General features: G+C 38.3%; 2 protein-coding genes across 2 annotated transcripts; both read left to right on the forward strand.

The window, feature by feature from the left end:
* The first annotated feature begins 21,551 nt into the window (after positions 1-21,551).
* Positions 21,552-22,623, forward strand: LOC114529244. Its single transcript, XM_028551001.1, has 2 exons — positions 21,552-21,593; positions 21,720-22,623. Exon 2 carries the CDS (start codon positions 21,787-21,789, stop codon positions 22,621-22,623), a length of 837 nt encoding a protein of 278 aa, XP_028406802.1. The 5' UTR covers positions 21,552-21,593; positions 21,720-21,786.
* Positions 22,624-23,012: 389 nt separating this feature from the next.
* Positions 23,013-23,991, forward strand: LOC114529245. The gene is made up of 4 exons (XM_028551002.1): positions 23,013-23,018; positions 23,106-23,299; positions 23,386-23,454; positions 23,562-23,991. Exons 1-4 carry the CDS (start codon positions 23,013-23,015, stop codon positions 23,908-23,910), a joined length of 618 nt encoding a protein of 205 aa, XP_028406803.1. The 3' UTR covers positions 23,911-23,991.
* Positions 23,992-25,489: the final 1,498 nt, after the last annotated feature.

The raw sequence follows: 25,489 nt of genomic DNA on the forward strand, positions 1-25,489 counted from the left end.
GGTCCGTGGAAAGAAGTAGCTATGGACTTTGTTGGTCCCTTTCCCTCTGGCGAAGTCTTACTCGTGGTGATCGATGAATTCAGCAGATTTCCCGAAGTTGAAATACTCACATCAACAAGCGCAAAAGCGGTCATCCCGAAACTTGACGGTATCTTTTCGAGACAAGGGATACCCGACGTTGTCAAATCCGACAACGGCCCACCTTTCCACAGCAATGACTTTGCACAGTTTGCCAACTATCTTGGGTTCCATCATCGGAAGGTTACCCCTTATTGGCCGCAAGCCAACGGCGAGGTCGAACGTTTCATGCGAACCCTCGGAAAAGCAATTCGTACAGCCCATCTGGAAAAGAAAAATTGGAAACAAGAAATGAATGTCTTCCTACGTCAGTACCGGGCAACTCCTCACAGCACGACTAATGTGTCACCATCCGAAGCCCTGAACAATCGTGAGTTAAAGACACCCCTTCCTCAGCTCTCGAATACCACAGAAAGCGAGAGCTATCTTTCCATCAAAGATCGCGATACCAAGAAAAAATCGAAGATGAAGACATACGCAGATCAAAGACGGCATTCGAAAGCCAGTGAAATAAAGGTCGGAGATACAGTTTTAGTCCAACGACCGAAAGCGAACAAGCTGACCACTGCTTTTGACCCAAGTCCATTCCTTGTCGTAGCCATAAAAGGAAGCATGGTCACTTCAAAACATGGTCCCCAAAAAACGACCCGCAACATATCATTCTTTAAAAAGATCGGAAATATCCCAGTGCCAAACGATGACACCGACGACGAAGACTACGATCCGATCCTTACGAATCAACCACCACCGGCGGCTCCTCCTCAACTCAGGCGATCCCAACGTCAAAGAGTACCACCAAACAGACTCGGCTATAACTGATGATCAATTAGACAATTTGATTTCAATGAACAATATATAATCGTATTTAGTAGTTTAAAGTTAAAGTTGACATTTCGTTAAAGACAGTCCAAGTCAAGGACAAATCAGACTTTATTCAAAATGGGGAGAGATGTAGTGTCTAGCCCCTCTATGGGCACTAGGCCCCTAGTTAATTATTAAATGTATGTCACATGTTACGCTCTCGCTCTCGGGGGCTCTTGAATTTAGAAATATAGCTTTCATTTTACAAAGCGAGGTATCCAGTTTTTATTCGGTTTTCAAAGGCAAAACACTACAAATTTCACATTTGGCAACCATCCACTAGTGACAATATACATGCAAGGAGTGTTTGTAAATAGACCAGCACTACCATGTTACAAACAGATACACAACTTACCATTGGTTGCCCTTGTTACAGGACAGCGTTTCCAGACCATACAGGGCTTGCATTGCACATGTGATTTAGTGTGATGACTTGTGGTCTTTTCATATTAATAAACTGTTAAAAACCACTCGACCTGGACAGATTGCACCTCGCACTTTGGACAGATTGAGATCAAATCTTTTACAGAAAATGAAATGATATGCCCAGTAACTGTTCTCAAAGAGTATGTGGCAAGAACGCTAACTATACGAAGGCATAGCTCTCAATTACTTCTGAGCTACCAGAAGCCACACAAACCAGTTTCATCAGAAACCATTGGCAAGTGGATCAAAACAACTTTAACTAAAGCAGGCATATACATTACAGCGTTTGGTGCTCACAGCACAAGCTCAGCATCCACCTCTGCCTCGAAGGTTGGCAACATGGCCAGATAGCATGGAAAGGATCGAGCGGCAGTCTTCAAAAGGAGTTTGAATGGTCATTTATATTTATTACAAGCTGAAAGCTTTAAGGCTGGGTAAAACCATAGGGTGGGTCCGTGACTCCTTCGCTCCTAACCAATAACTCGTAGAATCTCAATCAAACTTCACCTTACAGGTAAGTCTCATTTAATTTTTTAATTCTACTTTGTCATTGGTTAGTTTGCTATGGAACAATGATCAACATTATGCATGCTAAACAACTTTAACAATTTTTAAGAGACTATGCCCAAAATTTTCTTTTTGATTACTTTCAATTGGTCTGTTATAAAATTTACTGAAAGTTTTCATGTTCGACCACCCAGCTGCGCCCATAATGGTACTGATTGCCATGTTGCTAACCTTTGTGGCAGATGTGGATGCTGACCTTGTGCTGTGAGCACCAAATACTGTAATGTGCCAAATACTGTAATGTGCCATAATACTCTATGCCTGCTATAATTTAAAGTCTTTTTGATCCATTTGCCAATGGTTTCTGATGAAACTGGTTTGTGTGGCTTCTGGTAGCTCAGATGTAATTGAGAGCTATCCTTTCATATAGGTAGCGTTCTTGGCACATACTCTTTGAGAACAGTTACTGGGCATATCATTTTGTCTTCTGTAAAATATTTTATCTCAATCTATCGGAAATGCTTTCCAGGACGAGTGGTTTTTAACAGTTTATTTATATGAAAAGACCACAAGTCATCACTTTTAATCACATGTGCAATGTCCAAGCCCTGTGTGGTCTGGCAACGCTGTCCTGTAACAAGGGCAAGCAACATGGTTGTCTTCATAGTCAGATCTTGAAGGGTAGTTGTGTATTATGGTAGTTGTGTATTATCCTCGAAAGATTTTAAGTATTTTATAAATACAGACACATCCCAGATCTGTTTGTAACATGGTAGTGCTGGTCTATTTACAAACACTCCTTGCATGTATCTTGTCACTAGTGGGTGGTTGTCGAATGTGAAATTGTCTATTGGGTGGATAACGCTAGATAGAGCTGAGCGAACTGTGTTCAATGTGCTATAGGATAGTCCATATTTGTAAAATTTATGTAGAAAATCAATTGCTGTCCCTACATTTGGAGAAATGGGATTAATAAGAGGACACTTGATTAACAAACATATTAGTTTGAAAATATATTAGTGACATGGCCACCATGCCTGGGTAGGCCAGTGTGGAACTACCATTATGCCTGTTGACTTCTCTTCTGAAACTTTTTGCAATACTTGGTTGATAAAAAGGTGGGAATGCATAGAAACATAATTACCCAGGAAATGTGAAAGGCATTTATGGCTTGAGCCTCAGGGTCAGGTTTAGTGTATGGGTTATGGTATCTACTTATATATCAATACTGTCTCCACATTATTCAATTACGTCATTTTAATTGAACTCACTGCATAGCCAAGTATCTACGCATCCACTCCATATCTCCTATACCTTAGTAAATTAAATCATTTAATTTTAAGTCACTGTGTAGCCAAGTATCCACGTATCCACTCAATAATGCAGCCTACAAATGGAGGGGTATTCTGCAATCGCTCCCTTATAAATAGAAGCATGGCTCTCGCAAGCATGGAGAGGATTATGCAAGCGTCGCTGAAAATTTGAAAGAGATAGAATACTCTGGTTTTCCTCCCAGCCTCAACCAACCAGCAGTGAATACTAGATTTTTTGGGTACTAATTTATCCATTTGTTTAAAAAACAAGAATCACAAGAAGCAAGAGCAACAGGAATGGACACCGAGATTGACAAAAAAATTGAATTGTTGATGGATATCTACCGCCATATGTTTGAATGTGAAAATGGCTTCCTGCTAGAGAAGCAATTAGAGTCAGATAAAGCGGAAAAGAAAAGACAATAGCAGAAAAAATGCAAGAAAAAGCATGCAAAAAAATGGACAAAACAAAGAAAAAAGACTTCAGGCTCCAGGACGAAGAGGAAGAACACAGAGGTTCTTGAATACTTTAAATGACAGCAACAAAGATAATACAGAGAATGGCGAGAGGCAACTGAAAATCAGCAAGGAAGAAGTGGAGTTAGAAAAACAAAGACTATATGTACAGCAGAATATGCAGAAGCAAATGATGGAAGAAAAATGAAAATGCAATTGAAATCACAAAAGCCCATGTTTAATTTATTTGAAACATTTACGAATAAGTTTAAACAATCTTAAATGTGAACTTTCAAGTAATACAACTTATGACTTTATATTTTCATCTGCCAATGTTAAATTTTCTGTGGGCTTTTATGTTTATGCACAGTTTTGCAATGGGCTATTGTACTTTTGTTTCAAATATCTCCTGTCACTATGCCCTGGTAAAGGAACCTTGGAATTTTAAAGTCCTTTTGGAATTTCTATGGAGGGTTGTGGGGAAAATTGATTATTTTGGAATTTCCATGGGGAAGGGTGTATTTCGACTTTTCTTAATAAAGCTGAAATGTATTTCCAAGAGGATGAACCAAATTTCAACAAAATTTTTAATAAAAATTTATAACAATTTATACTGTACATTCTTCAATTATTTTTCTATGTACAATAATTATTTTAAAATATTTTTTATCAAGCTATGTAACAATAAATTACATTAACTGTACATTCAATAAACTTGTAACAAATACATTTACAAGGACTGACTAAAGTATTCATCCAGACTGGGGGGATTCAGACCAAAGAAACATGCAGTATTGGAGCCATGAATGCATGCCATAGCATTGAAAATTGAGCATGAAACTGCATAACTCTTTCCAACAGAATATAATCCAATCTTTAGTTTTTTTAATCATTAAAAGCAAAATATTCTAAATGGCCACTTGACACAAGCTCCCACAGCACTCATGGATCGGTTAAAGTGTTTCTGAGCATCAGTTAGATTTACCCCTTTATATCGGCACTTCAGATGAACCCTATGTGGGTATGCCAGATCTCCATAAATGGCTAAAGGGTTTCCCGATTAGCATCATGAGACTGCATCTCTAGTTGGGGGTACAAATCTGACATCCTCAGCATTGCTGCATCGTGGCGTATATGGGTTTAATTTTGGTCTACAAATTGGTCTTGCCTATACAAGTATCATTCATTGGGTCAATACATCAAAAGTTGTCAATGATACACAGGCCTCATTTGCTTTTGGTATTATTGATGAACAATTTGTTTACAGAAATCTTCGTGAGTTGAAAACCAATAAAGCTATTGGCCTCAATCATGTTAGTGCCCTTCTGTTAAAAGTGTTAAAGGATTATGCCAATGCACCTGTACTGACTAATTTGTTCTATCGCTCACTGTCCTCTTCTATGTATCCTGATATTTGGAAATGTGGAAAGGTCACTGCCCTGTTTAAATCCAGTAAAAAAACATTTTTTTATCAACGGTATCAAAGGCTTTTGTTAAATTGATTGAGACTGCCCCTGTAATAAATCCTCTATCCATATTTGCCAAAATTGAGTCAGTAAAGTTAACAAGAGCAATTTCAGGCGAACTTTTGGGCCTCAACCCAAATTGAGATGGCGACAATAATTTATTGTCTTGTAGATAACTATACATTTGTGAATGAACCGCTTTCTCAAGGATTTTACTAACAATGGGGAGAACTGTTATTTACTTTTCTTCTTCTGATGTATCGGTAATTGAAGACAATTTAAATTCCGGTCTAGCAAGATTAAGCCAGTGGCTCACACGAAAACCTTTCAACATTAAATGAAACCAAATGTAAATTTGTTATATTTGGTAGTAATCAAAAACTTGCAAAGATAAAACAGATTTCCCCACAAATAAACGGATGCCAAGTTGATGATGAAGACTCATTTAAATATCTGGGTGTTATTATGCATAGGAACATGACCTGGATGGACCATATCGACCAGCTAATTGTGAAAGTTTGTCAGCAACTAGGAGCTCTGCAACGAATTAAACATCTACTTCCACATGATGCAAGAATAACTTTGTATAATAGCTTGATTTTGCCGTTGTTTGATTACGCGGACATTGTATGGGGTGATAAAAATAATGCTGTTTTGATGAATCAACTTCAAGTACTTCAAAACAACACTGCTCGTACCATATTAGATCTACTTAAGTACCCATCAGTCACTCGGGCTCTTGATAAGCATGCATGGAAACCTTTAGTCATTCGTCGCTGTTTCCATCGTCGTGTGACAAAGTATAAATGTCAAAATAGTCTGGTTAATTTTGACTACGACTTTCAAAAGAATGCCCATCACGGTTATAACACCCAAGGCTCAAAAAAACTTTGGGTATCAAAACAAAGACTGATTTGGGGCAGCAAAGATTTGTTGTGCTCGCGGTAAAAGACTGGAATAGTGTGCCAGGACATATCAAGCAGGCTGAAACACTAGCTCGCTTTAAAACCTTTTAGTAACTAATTTCTAGATTTTTATATTTTAATACTTATCGAAATGTTTTTTTTCGATTTATTGTAATCAATTGTATACTTATTTTATTCCTTATTTTAACTTTTATTGAACTTTTATAAATTTTTATTGACATTGTATTATTGATGTAATAGTTTTATCAGGGCCCTACTGAAAATTGCTTTTGCAAGTTAGGCCCCCTGTTAAAATATTATGATAATAATAAAAGTATAAAACATAGTCATCATGATTATATTCACGCCCATTATTGCATACCACAGACATCAAAACAATTAAGAAAGAATTTCACAACAGAGCACGAAAATTATCAGCAATATTTACCTGGGTTTCCACAACCTAGGAAACTTCCTTCATTTTCCACAAAACCAGCACTTTTGAAGGGATAAGTTAATATTAATAGCATAAATTAGGTACAAATTCTTTTCGAAAGTTTGTTGTCACTCTTTTGCAATCCCATTCCTTATGAGGACAATATGCACTGCAAATGAAAGTAAATTGTGAAAAACCTGGTTTATAATCATGGTCTATTAAGCTTTTACTGTGCTATTAACAAATTCCCATACATTGTCTAGGACTGCTCTCACAATTTCCATTAATTTTTCTGGAGCCAGCTATGGTGCATTAAAGTTATTTAAGCAACATGCAATGCTCAGCAAGACTACCATGCTCACTTCTGATTTTGGCTGACCAAACATTTGAACCAAATCAATTAATCAATTAGGATATGCTGAATGGCATAAGAATATGCAAAGTCCCTCTAGCTGGCCAGCAACAGTACCAATTCTGCGCAAAAAACGATCTGGTAATCGCAGTGAGGTTGCCAAGTGAGCAAGTTCAGGCCTCGTAAATCGAAAATTCATTATTCATTCCTGTATTTTTTGAGATTAAAGCACGAATGATTTTGGGGAGGTATAGGATATAAGCCTTCTGTGACATACAGGTAAAACGCCATCAAAAAGACCATTGGATAAACCGCGATGTGCAAAACAGAATAGTCAAGTAATGTCTACAAAAGGCAAATGTCTGAACGGAGATGAAGTGTAAGAGAAACACAATGTTGGTTGTAGGAATGTTTGAAGTTGACAAAATTGATTTTCAAACCAGAAATGTTACCCAAATTATCAACAATCTGAACCACTTGAGATAATTGAAGCATGGCTGTCCCAATGACGCGAACACAAAATTCGTTATAAAGAAGGCGAGCAAGCTCTTCAACCCCAGAGTTGCAAAAAGACTTCAACCTTCCTCCAGGTAGGATTTCAAGTATTGAAAACCCTCCTCAAAATGATGTCGGTCACTCACATCAGTCACATACATGAATTATGCAACTTGGGTTTTTATTAGTTGTTTACTCAATTACATGAGTATATTGCATAATTTAAAAAGATGGTAGTTTGGGCTTTTCTGGCTTCAACCTTTTGGTCACAAGGAACTCTTTCTTATTATTCTTGGTCAAAAAGTGCCACCTGCATCTTCCTCCAAAATGTCTGTCCAGGGCTGACTCCCCTAGTTTTGTGGCGTAGTGAATAGGAGGTCCGTTCCAGTGAATCGTGGCCTCCAATCCAACATTACTAATGTCCAGACCCCTTTGCTTATTACTATGTATTTCAACTTAGTTTCTTCCTATGCTCTCAGCCACTCCTTCAGCATTAGTCTTTGTGGCACACCGGGGGAAGAAATGCAGAAAATCTTAAATTCCTGTATAAAGATCCTTTTCTCTTAAGAACAGATGATAAAACTTCAACAAGATAAGAACAGATGATAAAACTTCAACAAGATCACTACTCCTGGCTGGCAGTAAACACAGAGCTGCAGACTGTAAAAGTAAGAATCAATGTCAGAGCTGCAAGGGGAAACACCATATCTCCATTTGTGACAAGAATCCGCCACCACCTGTAAAACCGGGTATGACTGCCAACTTTGTGGGGGCTTTCAATGTTGTACATCCTTTGGTCATAGTACGGAAAAATGAGCACAAATTTAGGGTGCTGCTGGACAGTGGCGCTAGCCATTCCTATGCCTCTTCCAAGGCAATAGAATTGATTGGTGTGAAGCGCAAATCGGTTGGTATGTGACAAATCATGTTAACCAGAGTTACAACCTGGAAGATGAATGTTTATGATGTCAAGATCGAAACTCTTGATAAGACATTTATACTTCGTGTCAGTCTAACTAAGGTACAAAAATCAGAGCTACTTCACCTGAACAATCCCCACTACAAAGAAATCTTAGCTGAATATCCCCCATTTGAAAGGTGTCAACTTGGACAATTATGACGAAAAGGCTTCATTACCCATACACATGATCCTTGGTGCCAACAAATACGCAAGACCCGTACCAACAAAAATCTTTTGGAAGGTAGCTTAATGAGTGTCCCTGAATGAGTGTCCGTTAACAGGGTGATTACTGCACAATCTGATGTGGGGAGTCATGATCCGAAATCAGTTTCACCCAGTGGCACTGGCTGGAGAAATGCAGAAAACCTTTCTGCAAGTTCGAGTATGCAAGGCCAAGTGTGACGCACAATGCTTTCACTGGCTCAAGGACCTGCATTCAACCAAGATTGAGGTGCTTCAGTTCACCTGCAGTGTGTTTGGTCTTGAACCCTTGCCCTTTTTCTTAAATGGTGTTCTCCAAAAACATCTAAATGCCCTTCAATTCGAATACTCCAAGAGTGTCAACGAGATACGGAAAAGCTTGTAAATAAAAGTTGCATAAATGAAATTAAAATATTGCAGAACTTGAGTCCACTGAGGATGAAGCCCTCTTCGCCAAACTATGTTGGCCAAGTAACAACTAAACAGAACTACTGCGGGGACACGAACAAAGCTACTCCACCTCGGATAGGAGAAAGCCAATGATTCCCTACAAGTCACATTCTTAATGGTGCCAGCAGTCACGACGAAACGCAGGACAATGGTGGGAAGGATCGTTGCCCAATTCAGTCACCTTCACGCAAAGCGTTCCTGCTTATCAGGAACACATCAGAGAATTGACAACTGCATTCATTCGGAGGCGCCATTGGACGAGGGGTGTGCGCAGCAGTTTATGCTGTGGTGAGGCAAGATACAGGCACTGCTCAAGGTGTCATAAACCGCTAAATCGGGTTTGGCGAAAACTAGATTGACAATCCCGAGACTGGTTAGTAGTTTAGGCGGCCTTAAGGCCACGTGGCCTTGAGTGGAATATGGTCGTTTGTGGAATATGGCCTTGCATGGAACTTTTAAAATCTAATTTTAAAAGGTGTGGTGCAACTTTTAGGGTGTGGTCACCATATGGGCGTTGTCCCGGATGTTCAAAGAGCATTTGTGCATGCTTTTGTGGTACATACGTACATTAATTTATTAACACAAATTGTTTTTTTCGAATTTTTTTCCGGGCGTCACCTGTACTTCACACAGAGATTTCTCAGTGGGTTTCAACGGATTTTGATCAAATTTAATGTGAGTGCCAAGGGCGTGGTCACTCCTAGGGACCACGCTCACTTCCGGTTTTAGGCTGGGGAAGTTTTTATTTTATTTTTTTGTCTATTTCCAAGTCATTACTATACCTTAGTATTACGCCAGGTGTCGCCAAAACTGCGGACAGTCATTTCTTGGTGGGGTTTCCTGGGAATTTGAAAAAACTCAGGTAAAATATTGAGGGCGTGGTTACCCACAAGCGGCCACGCCCATTTCCGGTTTTAAGCTTGGTAAGTATTTTATTTTAATTTTTGTCTATATTCATGCTGTTAATACTATTATACTATACTTTAGTATTACATCGGGGGTCGCTAAAAACTGTGGACAACAATATTTTGTTGGAATTTCTTTTGAAATGGAGTTTTTTTTTGAAAATCAGGTGAAGTAATGAGGGCGTGGTCACCTACAAGGGGCCACGCCCACTTCCGGCTCTGGGCCTAGGAAGTTTTTTTACATCTATATCCATACTGTTACTATACTTTAGAAAATATATTATAATATATAGATTTTATCGGTTTCAAAGTGAAGTGTGGCACTTAGCATGAGATTCTCAACCATGTTCAATGAATTACCATCTTTTTTATTATAGCAATAAAGATAGATATAGGTTTAAGGTAGCTTATATAGCTCAAAATGAATATAAAATGCCAAAAAGGTTTTTGTTCTTTTTACAAATTTTTATAGATTTTTTCATGTATTTTTTTATTGCAAAATTTCTAAATCTAAAATTCTTGCCTTGAAAAGTTTTTAGGATATGATGTCGTCATAGTATGGATCAAATTACTCAACTGTTGTTTTTATTAAAAGGGATGTTTCAAACAGCGAGCTTTTATTGCAAGAGTTTAAGCTTAAAAGTACACTACATGGAGGTTTTTCTGCGATTTTTATTCATGAACAACTGGGACATGTGGGGTAAATATCCAAATGTTATATTATTCCTGCAGTGACCATAGAACTTGACATGTTTGTTCCCTTTCTTTACATCTAAACATCACAAGGTTTCTGAACATTATTGAAAATGTTAATATTTCATTTATATATAAATATAGTTCAGCAGAAAGAATGAGTCGCCTACTATGAAAAACTTAACATTAAGAAAACTATGGTTAGGCTTACCACAACCCTAACCCTAACCTTTAGGTTATTTTGAATATTTACATATACCCTACCATATCAATTTATGATTGCCATCCATATGCCACAGAAATAATGGCGACCTAACATTACAGTCTTAACCTTGTTGTCTCGCAGTTAAATATTGTCAAAAAAAAAATCAAAACAATATATTTTTTTATTCTTCATGAATTATGTAAATTTTCTTAATGAATTATTATAAAGTTTCCAAAACAAATGATAAGCACTGATATTGTGATACAAATGAGATCTGACATACCTTTTTTTAAAAACTGGTTTCAGCACAGGCTTTGCACATTTAGTCAAATTATTTCACATTTAGTCGAATTATTTCACATTTAGTCGAATGATTTCACATTTAGTCGAGTGATTTCACGTTTACTCAAGTGATTTCACATTTCACAGTCAAATGATTTCTAGTTTTATTGTATAATTCAATAGCACAGCAAATGGTTTGAAAACAGCATGAATCATCCAACAAGTTAACAAATTGTTTGTGCATGACTTGTTAAATCATTTCAAGACATATTAAGCTAATTCACTTTGTCTACATAAATCAACACAACGCTAAATGAATTAGATCACAGCAGAGTGGATCAGTTCGAGTTTGGAGAAATCATTTCACATCTTGTCTGCTCATATTGCTACATGATGCTCAATTATTTCTGAACACCGATGAATACATGATAAATATTATAGATGACTGTTTACGTCCATTCATTTCACACATGCAGATAACTGTTTCCGTCCATTCATTTCACACATGCAGCATTTTTGGTGGTAACACAGTCGGGACTTAATGTCACCATAGTGCTCACTCGCTCCAGCCTTCAAATTCAGTTTTGTTTGTGCAGCCTGCTTTCTCCTGCTTGAAATTCCATTAACAAAAATACCACTCTTTTATCGGGCTTTGCTGTCATTTTATCAATTATATTGTTTATATTTTGCCATAGCAACACACAATAGATATTTTTACAAGATGTGTGCTCTTCTGCTTTAATTTATCGTTGGTTGCAGATGATATTTTGCTGTTTAACTTGCTGTGGTAAGTCTCAAGGTTTACTAGTTTGTATATTGTTGATTGGTGAATACATGTAGTTTTTACTTTCAGGCTAACTTGTGTTTGTAATTGAAAACGAGAGCTTTGTAAAGCAATTCTTCAGGTCTTGTTTAATGTACAATTTGTATGTGTTTGACCTTATTTCAGGAATTTGCGCCAGAGAGTTGTTGCATATAACAAGTGCCTAAGATTACTCACTTCAACATTGGTGCATGGTCACGTGAGAAGAAAGCAAAAAAAGAACAAATAATCGAAAAAAATATCACCATATCAAAGATTTGGAATTTTTTGCTCTCGGGATTTCCTTCACTTCCCCAATATCAATTGAATTTACAAACTTCATAACTCCTTTGTAATCGACACGTTTTGGAACCTTGCATGCAGGCATGTAGGTTATTTAGTGCTCTTTGCCATTGGCATTCATTTCAAATTGTTCCTGGCTCCTCTTTTGATTAAACTGCTTCTTGCTCGATATTCCTCCTTCGTAAAACATACCCACTGAACGAATCATATTTTTTTGACTATGTTCATACTGTTGAACAGCTGAATTAACAATACTGGGAATGACTTTTTCCATTACTGTGGAGGATTTTTTCAGGTAAGACTTCATTTTCTGGGCATTGGCTGTAGTTATTGTGTTCCATAAAACAAAGATACCAAGTAGTGCAGTATCAAAAACAAAGATACCAAGTAGTGCAGTATATGTTGCAGATTTACCAGGCAACTGCCCCTTAAGGAAATTCCTCCTAAGTTTGAAAAAGGAGGTCAAAGCTAATAGGTTGTACAAAGCCATATTAAGGTGGTTCCATGAGGGGGGTAGAGGTGGTTCCCCTTTTAAGATCAGATTTACTGGCGAGGATACTAGATTGTTTAATGGGTTCTGCAAACTGGCAAAATTCATTCTTGAGAATTACACAAATAGTTCAAAGAAGGGAAATCTCATAGTTTATGTCCCGGCATTTTTGGCAATGAATTTAAGGGATGCTGTAGCCATATTTTCACGCATTAGAAACATGAATAAAGATCTCTTAGTTGAGCTTGAAAAATCTTGCACAAATTATTTCAATCCAGCATAATTATTTCTGAGGGTAACAGTGAGTGTATGGACTCTAGGATACATTGTCCCAGTTCACACTAAGGGGGTGATTACATGAGCCGTGCTAGCCCGGTTAACTGGGCCAGCCATGCTAAGCAAGACAAATTTTTTATTACAATTATATGTAGCAATTAGTGAGCTTAGCCTGGCTTGCAGGGCCGAGAAATAGTGGGAAAGTTTTGCGCGAAAGTTTAAAATTGTAAACAATAAAACCTGCAACTCTCAAGTGCTAATTTGGATTCCGCAATGTGCTGCCCCATTTAGCTCTAGTTTGCTCACTTTTACTGCAGTTTTATGGCATTATTTTTGTGTATGTGTTGATGACAAAAACAACAATCGCGCGAAAAAGAGAAAGATACAATCGGCTGCGAAAGTTATGCAGAAGAAAGAGATCAATGTGGGTTAAGAACGAAAGGACCGAAGCCTGGTGGACAAATATGATTTGTAGCATCACTCCAGCAGACGAATGGAAACAAAATTTTAGACTGACACGAGAGGAATTTTTAAATCTGTGTGAAGAATTACGACTTTTCATTTCACCTGGAAAGACCCCCAATTATCATGCATTATCAGTAGAGAAGAAGATTAGTAAATGCTTTTTAAATGCCTGAAAACAATACTCGAAATTTATATAGGATATGTCATGCGAAGCCAGATAAAGTGAGTACTGTTATATTTTTTTATCAAAACAGGTAGCTGTAACACTGTGCTACTTGAAAGACACTGGGTCTATTTGGATGACAGCAAACACATTTGGGATACATCAATGCACTGTCTCCAAAGTCCTACTTCAGGTTTGCCCTGCAACTTCAAAACACCTTGGTCCCAAGTATGTACCTTCCAAAAACCCTTAAGGAAATGAGAAATAAAGTAGCCAAATTTGAAACAAATTTGACATGATTCATTTGGATGCATTGATGGGACACATATACCCATCAAGACGCCTTTTGAGAATTCCCAAGATTATTTTAACTATAAATAATTCTTCTCATTAAATGTTCCAAGCTGTCTGTGATTTTCGTGGCATTTTTATGAACATAGGCTGTCGTTGGCCTGGTTGTGTACATGATGCAAAGGTTTTAGCTAATTCATATGTACACAATGAATTGAAAGCAAGAAACAACATTTAATAACTTACAACATTCAATAACTTACTTCGAGGGTAAAAAAACTTGGGCAGTTAGATATAGTCAAATGCAAGCAAATAGCCCCATTTAGATAAATGATCTGTGTTCAAATGTAAGCAAATTAGTGTTACTGTTTTAGAGACAATATTAATTAATTAACTAATAAACTTTGCAAATTAGTGTTACTGTTTTAGAGACAATATTAATTAATAAACTTTGCTAAATATTACAACTTTACTAAATATTACTTCCCAAATGTTTTGTTTATAGAACCATACAAATTGCTCAGAGATCCCCCTTGTTTTCCAAAATAATAATAAAGCTATACAATGTACTTAAAAAAGATTTTCTAATTTCAAAGTCTCAAGTTTAAGTATAAAGTTTCTCTTTCCGGCTTGCAAATATTGCATAACCAAACATCAGGAATATGTTCGAGTCCAACACAGCATGCATGATACCACAACGCACATGTGTTACAGGCTACCCAATAAAAAGTTTCATTTACATTGTCAGGTGGATTGAACAAGCAACATACATTGCAAAGTTCATCATCATCTGAGTCTTTCAATACTTCCTTATTACTGGTTTCCTTTCTTGCCTTTCCTTTCCTTTCTTTCCTTTCTTGGATTGAATCTTTACATCGTCTGATTTCAATAGAACTTTCTTTGCAGTGGCCCTGATTACTTCATCCGTGGGAAACCCAACACAGTCTTTAAAGACTTGTGAGAGTGTTTGCAATGGTGGGGTACTGGATCTGGAAGATGTTTTCCACTTTCAACAATGTTCAGTAATTTTGAAGGTTCCAAGTAGTGCCCAGCACAAAACCCAACACATTCTTTACAACTTGCATTTGCATAAGGCCGATCTGGGTCAGGAGTTGGTGACGGAAAATAATCAAGAGAGGGGCCACCAGTATACCAAACATTGTCGCTCTTGTCTTGGCCTTTACATGCAGGATGTATATGCAGCCACGCTGAAAACAGCATTTTAAATAGAAACATACTGAATTGGTAATCTTTCAACAAGGTGTCTAGTTCTCAGTTCCCATATACTTTCGATTTCCTTGTACAACTCAGGCTCTGATAATTTAGCATTCTCCTTCATTTTCTTTTTACCTTTAAGGAATATCAACAGGATTTCTCTTTCTTTTTGAGCAGCTTTGCATTTGGCTCCTTTCATCAGATGTATTGGTGTACCAGCACACTGGGTCTGGTCCACATGTGAAATGTACACATCAATTGCTGCATCAAGGTTCTTGCAAAGAACCTCATCATTTACCTTGCCAAAATCCATGCACAAGCCATTTAGTGTAGAGGGAATAAAGAGATTTGCATGCCCTAAGGCAAGGCAACCATTTTGAAGTTCAACCGTATTTTTATAACTGGAGCCGCTACTTCTGGCGGAAACCATGGTTGCCTTTGTTCCCTTTATAAAATGCCTTTTCGTCCACCAGTATTGAACCTCTTCATGCACAGGGCCTTTGTCTGCTCCGCCATCAACTCTTATACATTCTATGTCTTTCTCTTTGCCTGTCTGGTGATTTATGAAAGCTGGCTTAATTTCCTCCTTCTCTTGAAGCATGAGCATATCTTTGAAATGCTGTGCCGGGTTTTATGAAACAATTTTTTGCTTTCACAATACCAGCACATATTTCACTACTAGTAGTTGTTGCAGGAAAATTATAGCATGTTGTTTGTAAGACAGATGGGTAAGGGTTAACGTAGTCAGTTCTGGTTGTGACAGGGAGATTATCCTTTAAAGGAGCAGTGTCACCGCATGCGCATCTTTTCTGCGCATATATGAAACTTGAAATAACAGGCTGTTTTTTCAAGCTTATCAAACGCAAGATGGCGGCTACTCAGGGGGCAAAGCACGATGGCAAGCGCGATAATTCCGGCAGGAAAAGAAAGTTTCAGGGCCCAGAAAGTTTTAGTAGCCAAAATAAACAAATTTACTTATCGTTAAGTGTATTTTCGGCTTGGCGAGAAGCGAAGAACGACGCCGGTTACAGCAAGTACAGTGACAGCGATTTTGCTGCGCATTTGTTGTCATTGGAGTATCGTAGAAGGTAAAATTTCAACGATTTATTTTATAACTCATCATCCTATGTCTACGTATTCTATATGTAGTTTGACGTCGTGATTTTTGCATTTTAAAGAGCTGATTTGAATAATCGCAGAGTGGAAGAGCGACCGCGAATTCCAATCACAATAGATGAGGGTGACCAAACACGTGGCATTATTTTGGGTATTTTAATTTTAATATATCAAAGTATCAAAACACAGTTATGGTACTTTTAGAATAAATGCCCAAAATAGTTTAATTTGTAAGATAAATTATACCGATTATTTTAGATTGGGGTACATCTACACCAATGAAAGTCCAAGGTATTGGAACTAACTTGCCATCATGTGATGTGTCGCCAATTGAGAAGGAACAACAAGCAGAGCTTGATGTGCAGCCAGAACAAGAAATGTCAATTGGTCAGGAAGCAAGTACATCTCACCATGAAAGGTACCGAGAATTATATTTGCACCTTTACCATGTTGGTTGTAGGGTAAAAAGAATTACTTTATACAATGACCTAACTGTAATTTTGTTGTCAAATAAGTAGAAAATTCATTGAATTCTTTTAAAAAGTTTGAATGTCTACTTTCTTTCTACTTTAGTTGATTGAATACATCTATGTTTTCTGATGATGAGTTGTCTTCAGAGGATGGTGATGATGACAGGGATATTAGGTATTATATATTGTTATGTGTGCCTATATTATTTGTGAACTATCATTTATTTATTATACTTTATTCAACAAACACTTTACAATTGGAAAATTCATTAAAGTATTTTTCTTTCTCACTTTCAGTTTTCATGACCAAACAATGACAATAATTAAGAATTAAACGAGACTTACCTAAGTTGAAGTTTGATTACAATTCTGCCAAATCAGTACAGTACAGAAGGGTTAACATGAGATGCGCACACACCGCCGTGGATCAGCTTTCGAAAAGAAACGTTTTGTGTTCACGTATAAACAAACAAAAGAACGACCCTGCTAATGAAGAAGAACGATAACCATCGTCTCACACTGAGGTAAAAAATGGGCCGGGAGAAAATTATGGGAACTTCGGGCATGTTAACCCTTCTGTACTGTACTGATTTGGCAGAATTGTAATCAAACTTCAACTTAGGTAAGTCTCGTTTAATTCTTAATTCTACCAAATCACCACAGACATCCGGGTTACCATGAGATTTCAAAGCTGGGAACACAAAATGGGAAAAACACATATGCAAGAAAAATAACAACAGAAGTTTAATTAACGACCACCACGTACAAAAAATTAAACTACTCGTGCAAAATGGCTCGACTCATTTGGTCTGTGACTGCAACTGGTCTATTGTAGAAACGACGAAAAGTAGACTCTTGTTTCCACCCAACGGTGGCTAAAATTACGTCCACTGGGATAGTAGCAACCGCTTTGCTAGTTGCTGCGCTCCTAGTACTGTGAGCAGAGAATTGCTTTGTATCCACTCCGGCTTTACCCAATAAGGTTTTTATCCAACGCCCAATGGTCGATGTGGTTACAGCACTATAAGGCTTAATATAAGACACAAACAAACTGGTAGAGGACCTCAAATTCCTCGTAACGTTTAAATAACAGTCCAAAGTTTCATAAACACACAGTTCTTTAACCGTATACCGATATAAACACAAGTCTCCAAACACCGACCCCGGACGGTCCTGTTTAAGGTGAGCAGTAAGGGCGAAACGATAACAATCCGCTGAGATATCCATAAAGGTCAACGCCTGACACCGTTGGCCCGTCGTTAGAGCAACCAATAAGACCAATTTGAGTGTAAGGTCCTTCAGGGACAAATCGCGTAACGGCCATAATGTAACCAAATAGTCGAGGACAGGATCAACCGACCAAATGGAACGGTATTTCGGGACAGGTTTAACCACATTGAAAACGCCTTTGAGATATTTACATACGAGGAAATGACGACAAACAGGGATCTGGTTGGGGCTGCGATCAAGCGTAAAATCCAAGGTAGATACAGCCGAACGAGACGTATTAAGTGAGGAATAACTCATACCCGCCTTGAAAAGTGTATGCAAAAACATCAAAAGGGCCTTTATAGTTGGCCGCAGAGGATCACACGACCCTTGCACACAAAACTGTATCCACTTTGCGATGTAATGGCTGTATTGCTTGTGGGTCGCGTCTCTCCACGACTGCATGATGACATCGACAATGTCTGTCGGAATATCTGCGTCCTGTAATGATCTGCGGATAATTTGCAGACCATTAACTGCAGTCGACCTTGTAGAGGATGCGTCCCCTCCAGAGTGGGATGGACTAGGTTCTGTGGAGTCACGTTGAATATCCGCGGAGTCTCCACCAAAAGACTGAGAACGACCGAGAAGAGGGCTGTGTGGGCCATAGCGGCACAACTAGGATTCCTGTTGACTTGTCGTGAATGATCTTTTGGACACACCTAGAGACAAGACAAAAAGGCGGGAAAGCATAAAAGAAACTATGCCATTTAATTGAAAAGGCATATATAAAGCTCGCCTGTGGGTCCGGTTTCCAAGAGGCGTAATTGGCAAGTTGAGTGTTTAAACGACTAGCAAATAAATCTATGTCAGGCCGACCAAAGACGTTAATGATAGTCTGAAACGTCTCTTTCGATAACATCCACTCCAGATTTAAATTAAGATTTCGAGACAAGTGGTCAGCATCGACATTGTTAGTGCCACTAATGTGAGCAGCTGACAACCAAATACCCCTAGAAATAGCCCAATTCCAAATTAGCCTAGCAACAGAATTGCAATGGACAGACTTACAACCACCCATTTCATTAATATAAGTCACTGCGGTCATATTATCACACATTACACGAATATGAACAAGACTAGCATTATTTAACAAAGACGAGAGCGCTAGATAAACCAACTGTAATTCTAGAAAATTAATATGGCGATGAGCTTCAGCATTAGACCAGACACCAGAAGTACTTAGCCCGTTGTCCAGTGTTGCACCCCAGCCGACGCCGGATGCATCTGTGTGTAAGACAATATCCGGCTGGGGGTGACAAATTTTCTTGCTGGCCGTGGGGATGGTAGTTATCCACCACGTTAACTCTTCTAAACTATCCGACGATAGAGACATTAATTTATCAAAATCACCAAGATGTATTCTCAAATGAGAATCTTTATCTCCCTCCAACCTGACGAATAGTAAACAATTTATTTGGCTGTCAAAACTTCTGACACATCTGGATCAATTTATCCCTTTTCAAAGGAGTAAGGGTTACTGTCATAGTGACAGAATTTAAGAGAAACCCAAGAAACTCGATACACGTTGAGTTGGAACAAGAACAGACTTATCCGGGTGAATTTTAAAACCTAAATCACTAATAAGCTGTACAGCATGTAAAGTAGCCTGAAGGCATTCCTGCTGTGTTTCTTCAATGTACAGAGAGTCATCAATATAACTTAAACAAGCGTGTCCCCACTGGGTCCGTAACGTGGCAAAAACCGGCTTCATAACCTTAGTGAATATTCTAGGACTACTAGATAAACCCATAGGTAAACAAGTAAAACAATAAAGTGTTTCCTTCCAAATAAATTTCAGGTATTTTTGACATTCAGGTGCAATCGGAATAGAATAATAAGCATCCTTTAGATCAATGGAAGTCATGAAACAACCCAGTCTCATGAGCTTAATAGCAGTGTCCAAAGTATCCATCTTAAAATGATGATAGGACACATATTCATTTAAACCTTTAAGATTGAAGATGACTCTAGAAGATCCATCTTTCTTGGGGGTAATAAAGATAGGTGAAACAACTTGGTCAGGTTCTGAAAAGGACTGCTTAATTATCCCTTTCTGTAAGAACTTGGCAATCTCAGAATCAATTAGTTCTTGCTCCGTTAAATTAAAAGTAAAATAAGGTCTAGATTTACTAATGGCTGAGTCAGGTAAAGAATTAAATTCAATGTGGCAATGTGTAACAGCATCCAAAACAAATGGATCTGAAGTAATTTCTGTCCATGCCTTGACACAATGCTTTAAACCCCCAGCTGAAAAAGTGGGTTGATTGGTAATGATAGAAGAAATAGAACGTTGACCTACCTGTTTTGTCACTCCTACTGACTCTTGCTGGTCTTGGACATTGAGGATGGGGGACGGGTGAGCCCCCGGCCGCCGGCTAAAAATGACCTCGCTCTTCCGCGTCCTGCACTCTGATGAAATCGACCACGTCCACATATACCTCGTCCACTGGACACTTTATAGGGCTCAAAACGTGGTGCGGAAGTGACTTTACTGCCAAGCTTATAAGATTTGCTCACCTCCTCTACTTCCTTGCTAAGATCATCGCCAAATAAGTTGGTAGAAATGGCGACAGATGGGTTACACAATGATCCATATTGTTTGTTCAAATCAGGGCGAATTAAATCGCGGCGCTTTAAGTTAATTTCTCGATTGGCTGCCAGCAGCAAAACAGCTGCATGAGTTAGCACACGTTTCTGGTCTCCACCAGCAGAATTACATACTTCAAGAACCGCACAGAGGCCGGAGATCATCAGCCCCTGAGCTTTCTGAATAACAGAATCACGATTGCGAGTATCTTGCCGCATTTGATGCCAAATCTGCTTATTCACTTTAGGAGAAACCAACGTCGGACAATTTTCTGGCCGGACATACTTGGCTGCAATTCCTGCAGTTTCTCTTTGGGCAGCTTATCTTTTAAAAGCCCATTAACAATTTCAGCTAAACCAGCTGCGATTGGAGCAGACGCGCGCTCATTTACAGAAAACTCTTCAGCTAAGGTCTGAAAAGATCCCCCGACACTAGGACTATCCTGTGCTGGCTGCACAAAGCTGTCGATCTTATCAGTGAGCCCAGGATCGGAAATTCCTGCGATGGATGGAGCCTTCGGCTTCATCATCAATAGCGACCATGTCAAAATCAGAATAGACTTTATCAATGTTCTGCTGGACTCGAGTTAAAATGTCGTTTTTAGTCTCGTCTAACAACTCTTTAAACAAAGCCTTAAATTGAGGCAAAGATGTACCGCTCCCAAGGTCGGTACCGGACTCAATGGTAGATTGCTCCATAATCTAAACAGAAAGATAGAGTGCCTCTATCAACGGGCAAAACAATGCCCAAACCAACAAGAAAAGACACGTCTTATTCTCGTGGAAAAAGTATAGAACAGGACACGTCCTGTACACAATCAACCGTGGCAATGTGACTCGTCACAAAACCGGGAATTGAACAGCTTTTATTTGTATAAATATGGTAGATCTCGTCTACAAAATTAGCCACGCTAAACAAGCGGATAAAAGAAAGTTAACTTACCTGCTAAAATGAACAAAATCGAACGATTTTAAAACAAAAATTCCTGTAGAAATGTAGAACACATGCGAATCCAACGGCGATAAACAATGCACTGATCCACGGCGGTGCGTGCGCATCTAATGGTAACCCGGATGTCTGTGGTGATTTGGTAGAATTGAGGGAATGAATGCTGATCATGATGACAACTTGGAAAGGGATGATGATGCAAAATATGAATATGTCATTTTGTACACTGTTGGCGTCTTTGTATATGGTTATAAGTTAGAAATCTCCACACATTTCTTGTATATGATATATAAAACCAATGCAAAATGTATTTATTTTATTTTTAATAGTTTCAGTGATGTTGAGTACACATTAGAGAGTGATTCGGCAGATGAAGATGATAACGATGTGTACAAAATGTCTGATGAAGAAGCAACATCTTTGGAGGATAAGAGCATAGCAGATGAAACATACAACCAGGCACAAAGCACCCCCTCTTGCCTTGTATCATTTGGGCCACACCAGAAGCTGAGCAGAGGTAAAGAAATGTATGCTCTAAAAGATGAATATGAATTAGGCCAAGATTCAAAATTCATCTGCACGCTTAGTTTAATCCTTGGAGTGTTTGCATCGAGATGTCAGACACCTGGATGTATTGCTGCACCAACAGTAAAACATCACTTTGTGGGAACAACTCTAGTTGTTAGCTCAACATGTTCATCCAGGCACATGCACAAGTTCTGTTCATCAAGGGAAGTTAACAACATGTTTGTCAACAATCTGCAAACTGTGGCTTCAATTATGCTCTCTGGGAGTCACTATGCTAAAGCAAATCGCTTAGCAAAATTCTTAAACTTGGAATTTGTGTCCAAATCCAGCTACTATCGCTTTCAACGCCTGTATTTAATTCCTGAGATAAACAATTGGTGGAATTGGATGAAATCGGAACTGATAACAGAGTTTGCTGGCAAAGACATTGTTGTTGGTGGTGATGGTCAATGTGACTCTCCAGGCTTCAATGCCAAGAATTTATGTTATTTTACTGTGGAGGTGGATAGCAATTACATTCTTGACATTGAAGTCTTGGACAAAAGGCATGTTGGCCTCATCTCAACAAATATGGAGAAAGAGGCAGTGAAGCGAAGCATGGATCGTCTTCGGAAGGAAGTCAGAATTGTTGAGTTGGTCAAAGATGCTTCTTCATCTGTGAAGGCATTTCTTGGTAAGTACCCTCAGTGTTATTCTATGAATTGACTTTGCAGTTTTGAGACCTAAAACATTCTTTTTGTAACTTGTTGGTAAAATGTGTAATGATTTTAGAACATGAATACCCCGATGTGATTCATAGCTTGGATGTTTGGCACAAATCTAAAAGTATTAAGAAGTGTCTGGATAAGGTTTGTCTATTTCTGGTATTATGATGTTTAAAATATGCTAATGTGGGAAACTAGAAATGTTATCCATTACCAACTATATTGGTTTTGTGTATCAATATTTTCAATTCCATTTCTATTTAGCTGGGAAAACCTAAAGCAATGAAAAAAGTGAAGGATTGGGCCCCACACATAATCCGCCATTTTTGGCATTGCTCCAGTTCATGTCGGAAAGATGATGACACCACTGATGATGAAGCATTGAAAGTTATGAAGGTACCAGCATTGTTCCATGATAAAAGTATTAAATTATCTAAATTGTTTGGATATTGCTACATATACATTTATTTATTTTTTACTCAGGACAAATGGATTGGATTGCTTCATCACATCTGCAATGAGCATGAGTGGTTGGAAGGTCAATGTGACCATGAAGATGATGAGCATGATGAGCACCTTGCTTGGTTTGATCCCAGAGATAAAGATTATCAAGAGCTGCAAAAAATAATCCTAAATCCAGAGCTACTTGCAAGTTTTAAATTCTATACCCGTTTTAGGTACAGAAAAAATATTGATATAAAAATATTAATAATATTTAATCAATGCAACAAGATTAATGTGATCATTTTAACATCTTTTTTAGACATACAGGTGGCATAGAATGTGCCAACAGCCTTGGACTTGTTTATACCCCAAAGAGGACCCCGTTCAGGTAAAATTTTGCCAACTACCACAATTTTGTGTGAGAGAAGGGTCTTGAACATCTTGTAGCTTAATTGTATTAATTGTTTCTAAATGGAATGAATTAATTTACTCCAGATACAGTGCATACAAGGCTAGAAGACAGCTCACAGCCATTGATTGGAACTTCCATCAAAACCTCCAGCAGGCCAAGACAGAGCATGGTGATGAAATTGTCACTAGGAAATACAATCCACGAACCCGAAATTGGGACCTCAAGATGGTGAAGGTGCAGAAGGGGTACAATTACATCCCAGTACTCATAGCTAAAATTTTAAAACGAAGAACAGATGACCACAATATAGTTGGTGTTACAAGAGCAGTGGATATGAATGAAAGTGACCCTGCCCTAATTTCTCCTACCATTGCCCACTTACCCCCACCACCTACAAAGGAAATTGTTGCAAGAAGCAGATTTGACAAATAGGCGTTAACTGTAAACCAGCCCTAATGTCTTTATTGTAAATACTATGTACATATCCACCAGCCTTTCGCATGATGACAAATATCTGCCATTTGTGGGGTACCATCATTTGTACCATTTTTTGACCTATAGTATGACCTTGTAACCGTCTTTATTTTAAGGCTGAATTTTGTTCAAAATAATGGTCTGTTGATTCTAAAATACTGGTTTTATATGGTTATAATTGTTTAAATCGATTTAAGAAAATTGAAAGTACCCCAAAAATGGCAGATATTTGTCATGATGAGAAAGACTAATTGTAAATAAATTAACCTGTCTTTTGTGAAATAAATATAACAAACTCATAGCTATAAAATGGTTTAAAGTATGTACATTTAGTGTTCTCTGTATCCCATATAAATTCCAGTCACAGATGGAAAACGCTCCCTTATTTTCAAAACTCTACAGGAAGGGCAGACACACCTGTTACCTTTACCAAGACGGCCATAGCGTGCAATAATGAATTGCCTATATGCTGCTTTTCTGAATGCCCTTGTACTGTTGTCCTCTTGGTCATTTCGAATGTCTGCTCTATTCCTTATACATAGCTCCAGAACATCAGCATCCAGGCACAATTTGCCAAAACGTGATGTAAGCGTTATGCATTTCTTTTGCTTGCAACACTTGTTTTCATTTTCCTGGGGCATTGGTCTACATTTGCCACAAACACACCAATCTGGTGCAGCAGCATTTGGGGGCTCTTCAGGTTGGTCCAAGTCTTGTTGTCCAACATTGCTTGATTGCTCTTCGAAATTACCAAGTTGATCATCTTCTGGGTCTTCATCTAGGTCATCTTCCATTATCAGCAGGGTGTCAATGTAGTCCATGCTACCAATGCCTCTTCTCAAACTTATGATCGCAAGTTTTCGCACCAGCTCTTCATCCAACATTCCAATAAAATCCTGTAATAATTAGACAAAAGCTTTAAAGTTTTTTCAATTCACTATATATTGTCTGACCGGTCAACCCATGATAGTATAACTCTATCATATATATCATAACTTTATCATAACTTTATCAAATCTATCTACAGGTTGGCTTGTGAAATTCATCTTACATACAATACATGTGTATTTGCCCACCTTCACATCCTTATGTTCTTTTTCCCTCAAAGCATCCTCAGATTGCAGTAGTTGTGAGTTAGCACTGCTCAGTCTAAAGCCTTGTGCTTGGCCACGTGTTCTACTGCGCTTGTCGCGGTTATCGCGCTCTCTCTGTGTGTTTTGTGGCGTATCCTACAGTAAAACCACATTAAGAATTTGAATCTTGTATGAAAGAAAAAAAACTTGGTTATATCGTAGATTTATAGGCAGACATACCCAGTTCTTGCAAGGTTTCTTGCTTGTACCACATTGACACTCTGCCGTGCACTCAACGTTGTTTCCTTTACAAGGACATCCACGACTCCCACTCGCTTTTCTTTTGATGCTGCAAGAACTCTTGCAATCGCAACGACTTGTCTATACGCGTAATGAAATACAGTTAACAGTACACTGATTACAGCTATGTATATTATATGCAAAAATGTAAATATATGTAAATT

The sequence above is a fragment of the Dendronephthya gigantea genome, unplaced genomic scaffold (genome assembly GCF_004324835.1).
Source record: "Dendronephthya gigantea isolate DGI-Jeju-01 unplaced genomic scaffold, DenGig_1.0 000055F, whole genome shotgun sequence".
NCBI classification, from domain to species: Eukaryota; Metazoa; Cnidaria; class Anthozoa; order Malacalcyonacea; family Nephtheidae; genus Dendronephthya; species Dendronephthya gigantea.

Excerpts from the sequence above, each read along its gene's own strand:
- LOC114529244 (XM_028551001.1), top strand. The coding sequence starts at position 21,787 with ATGTCTGATGAAGAAGCAACATCTTTGGAGGATAAGAGCATAGCAGAT.
- LOC114529245 (XM_028551002.1), top strand. Across the intron at positions 23,300-23,385 it reads AAATTCTATACCCGTTTTAG|ACATACAGGTGGCATAGAAT; the intron begins GTACAGAAAAAA and ends CATCTTTTTTAG. Across the intron at positions 23,455-23,561 it reads CCAAAGAGGACCCCGTTCAG|ATACAGTGCATACAAGGCTA; the intron begins GTAAAATTTTGC and ends AATTTACTCCAG.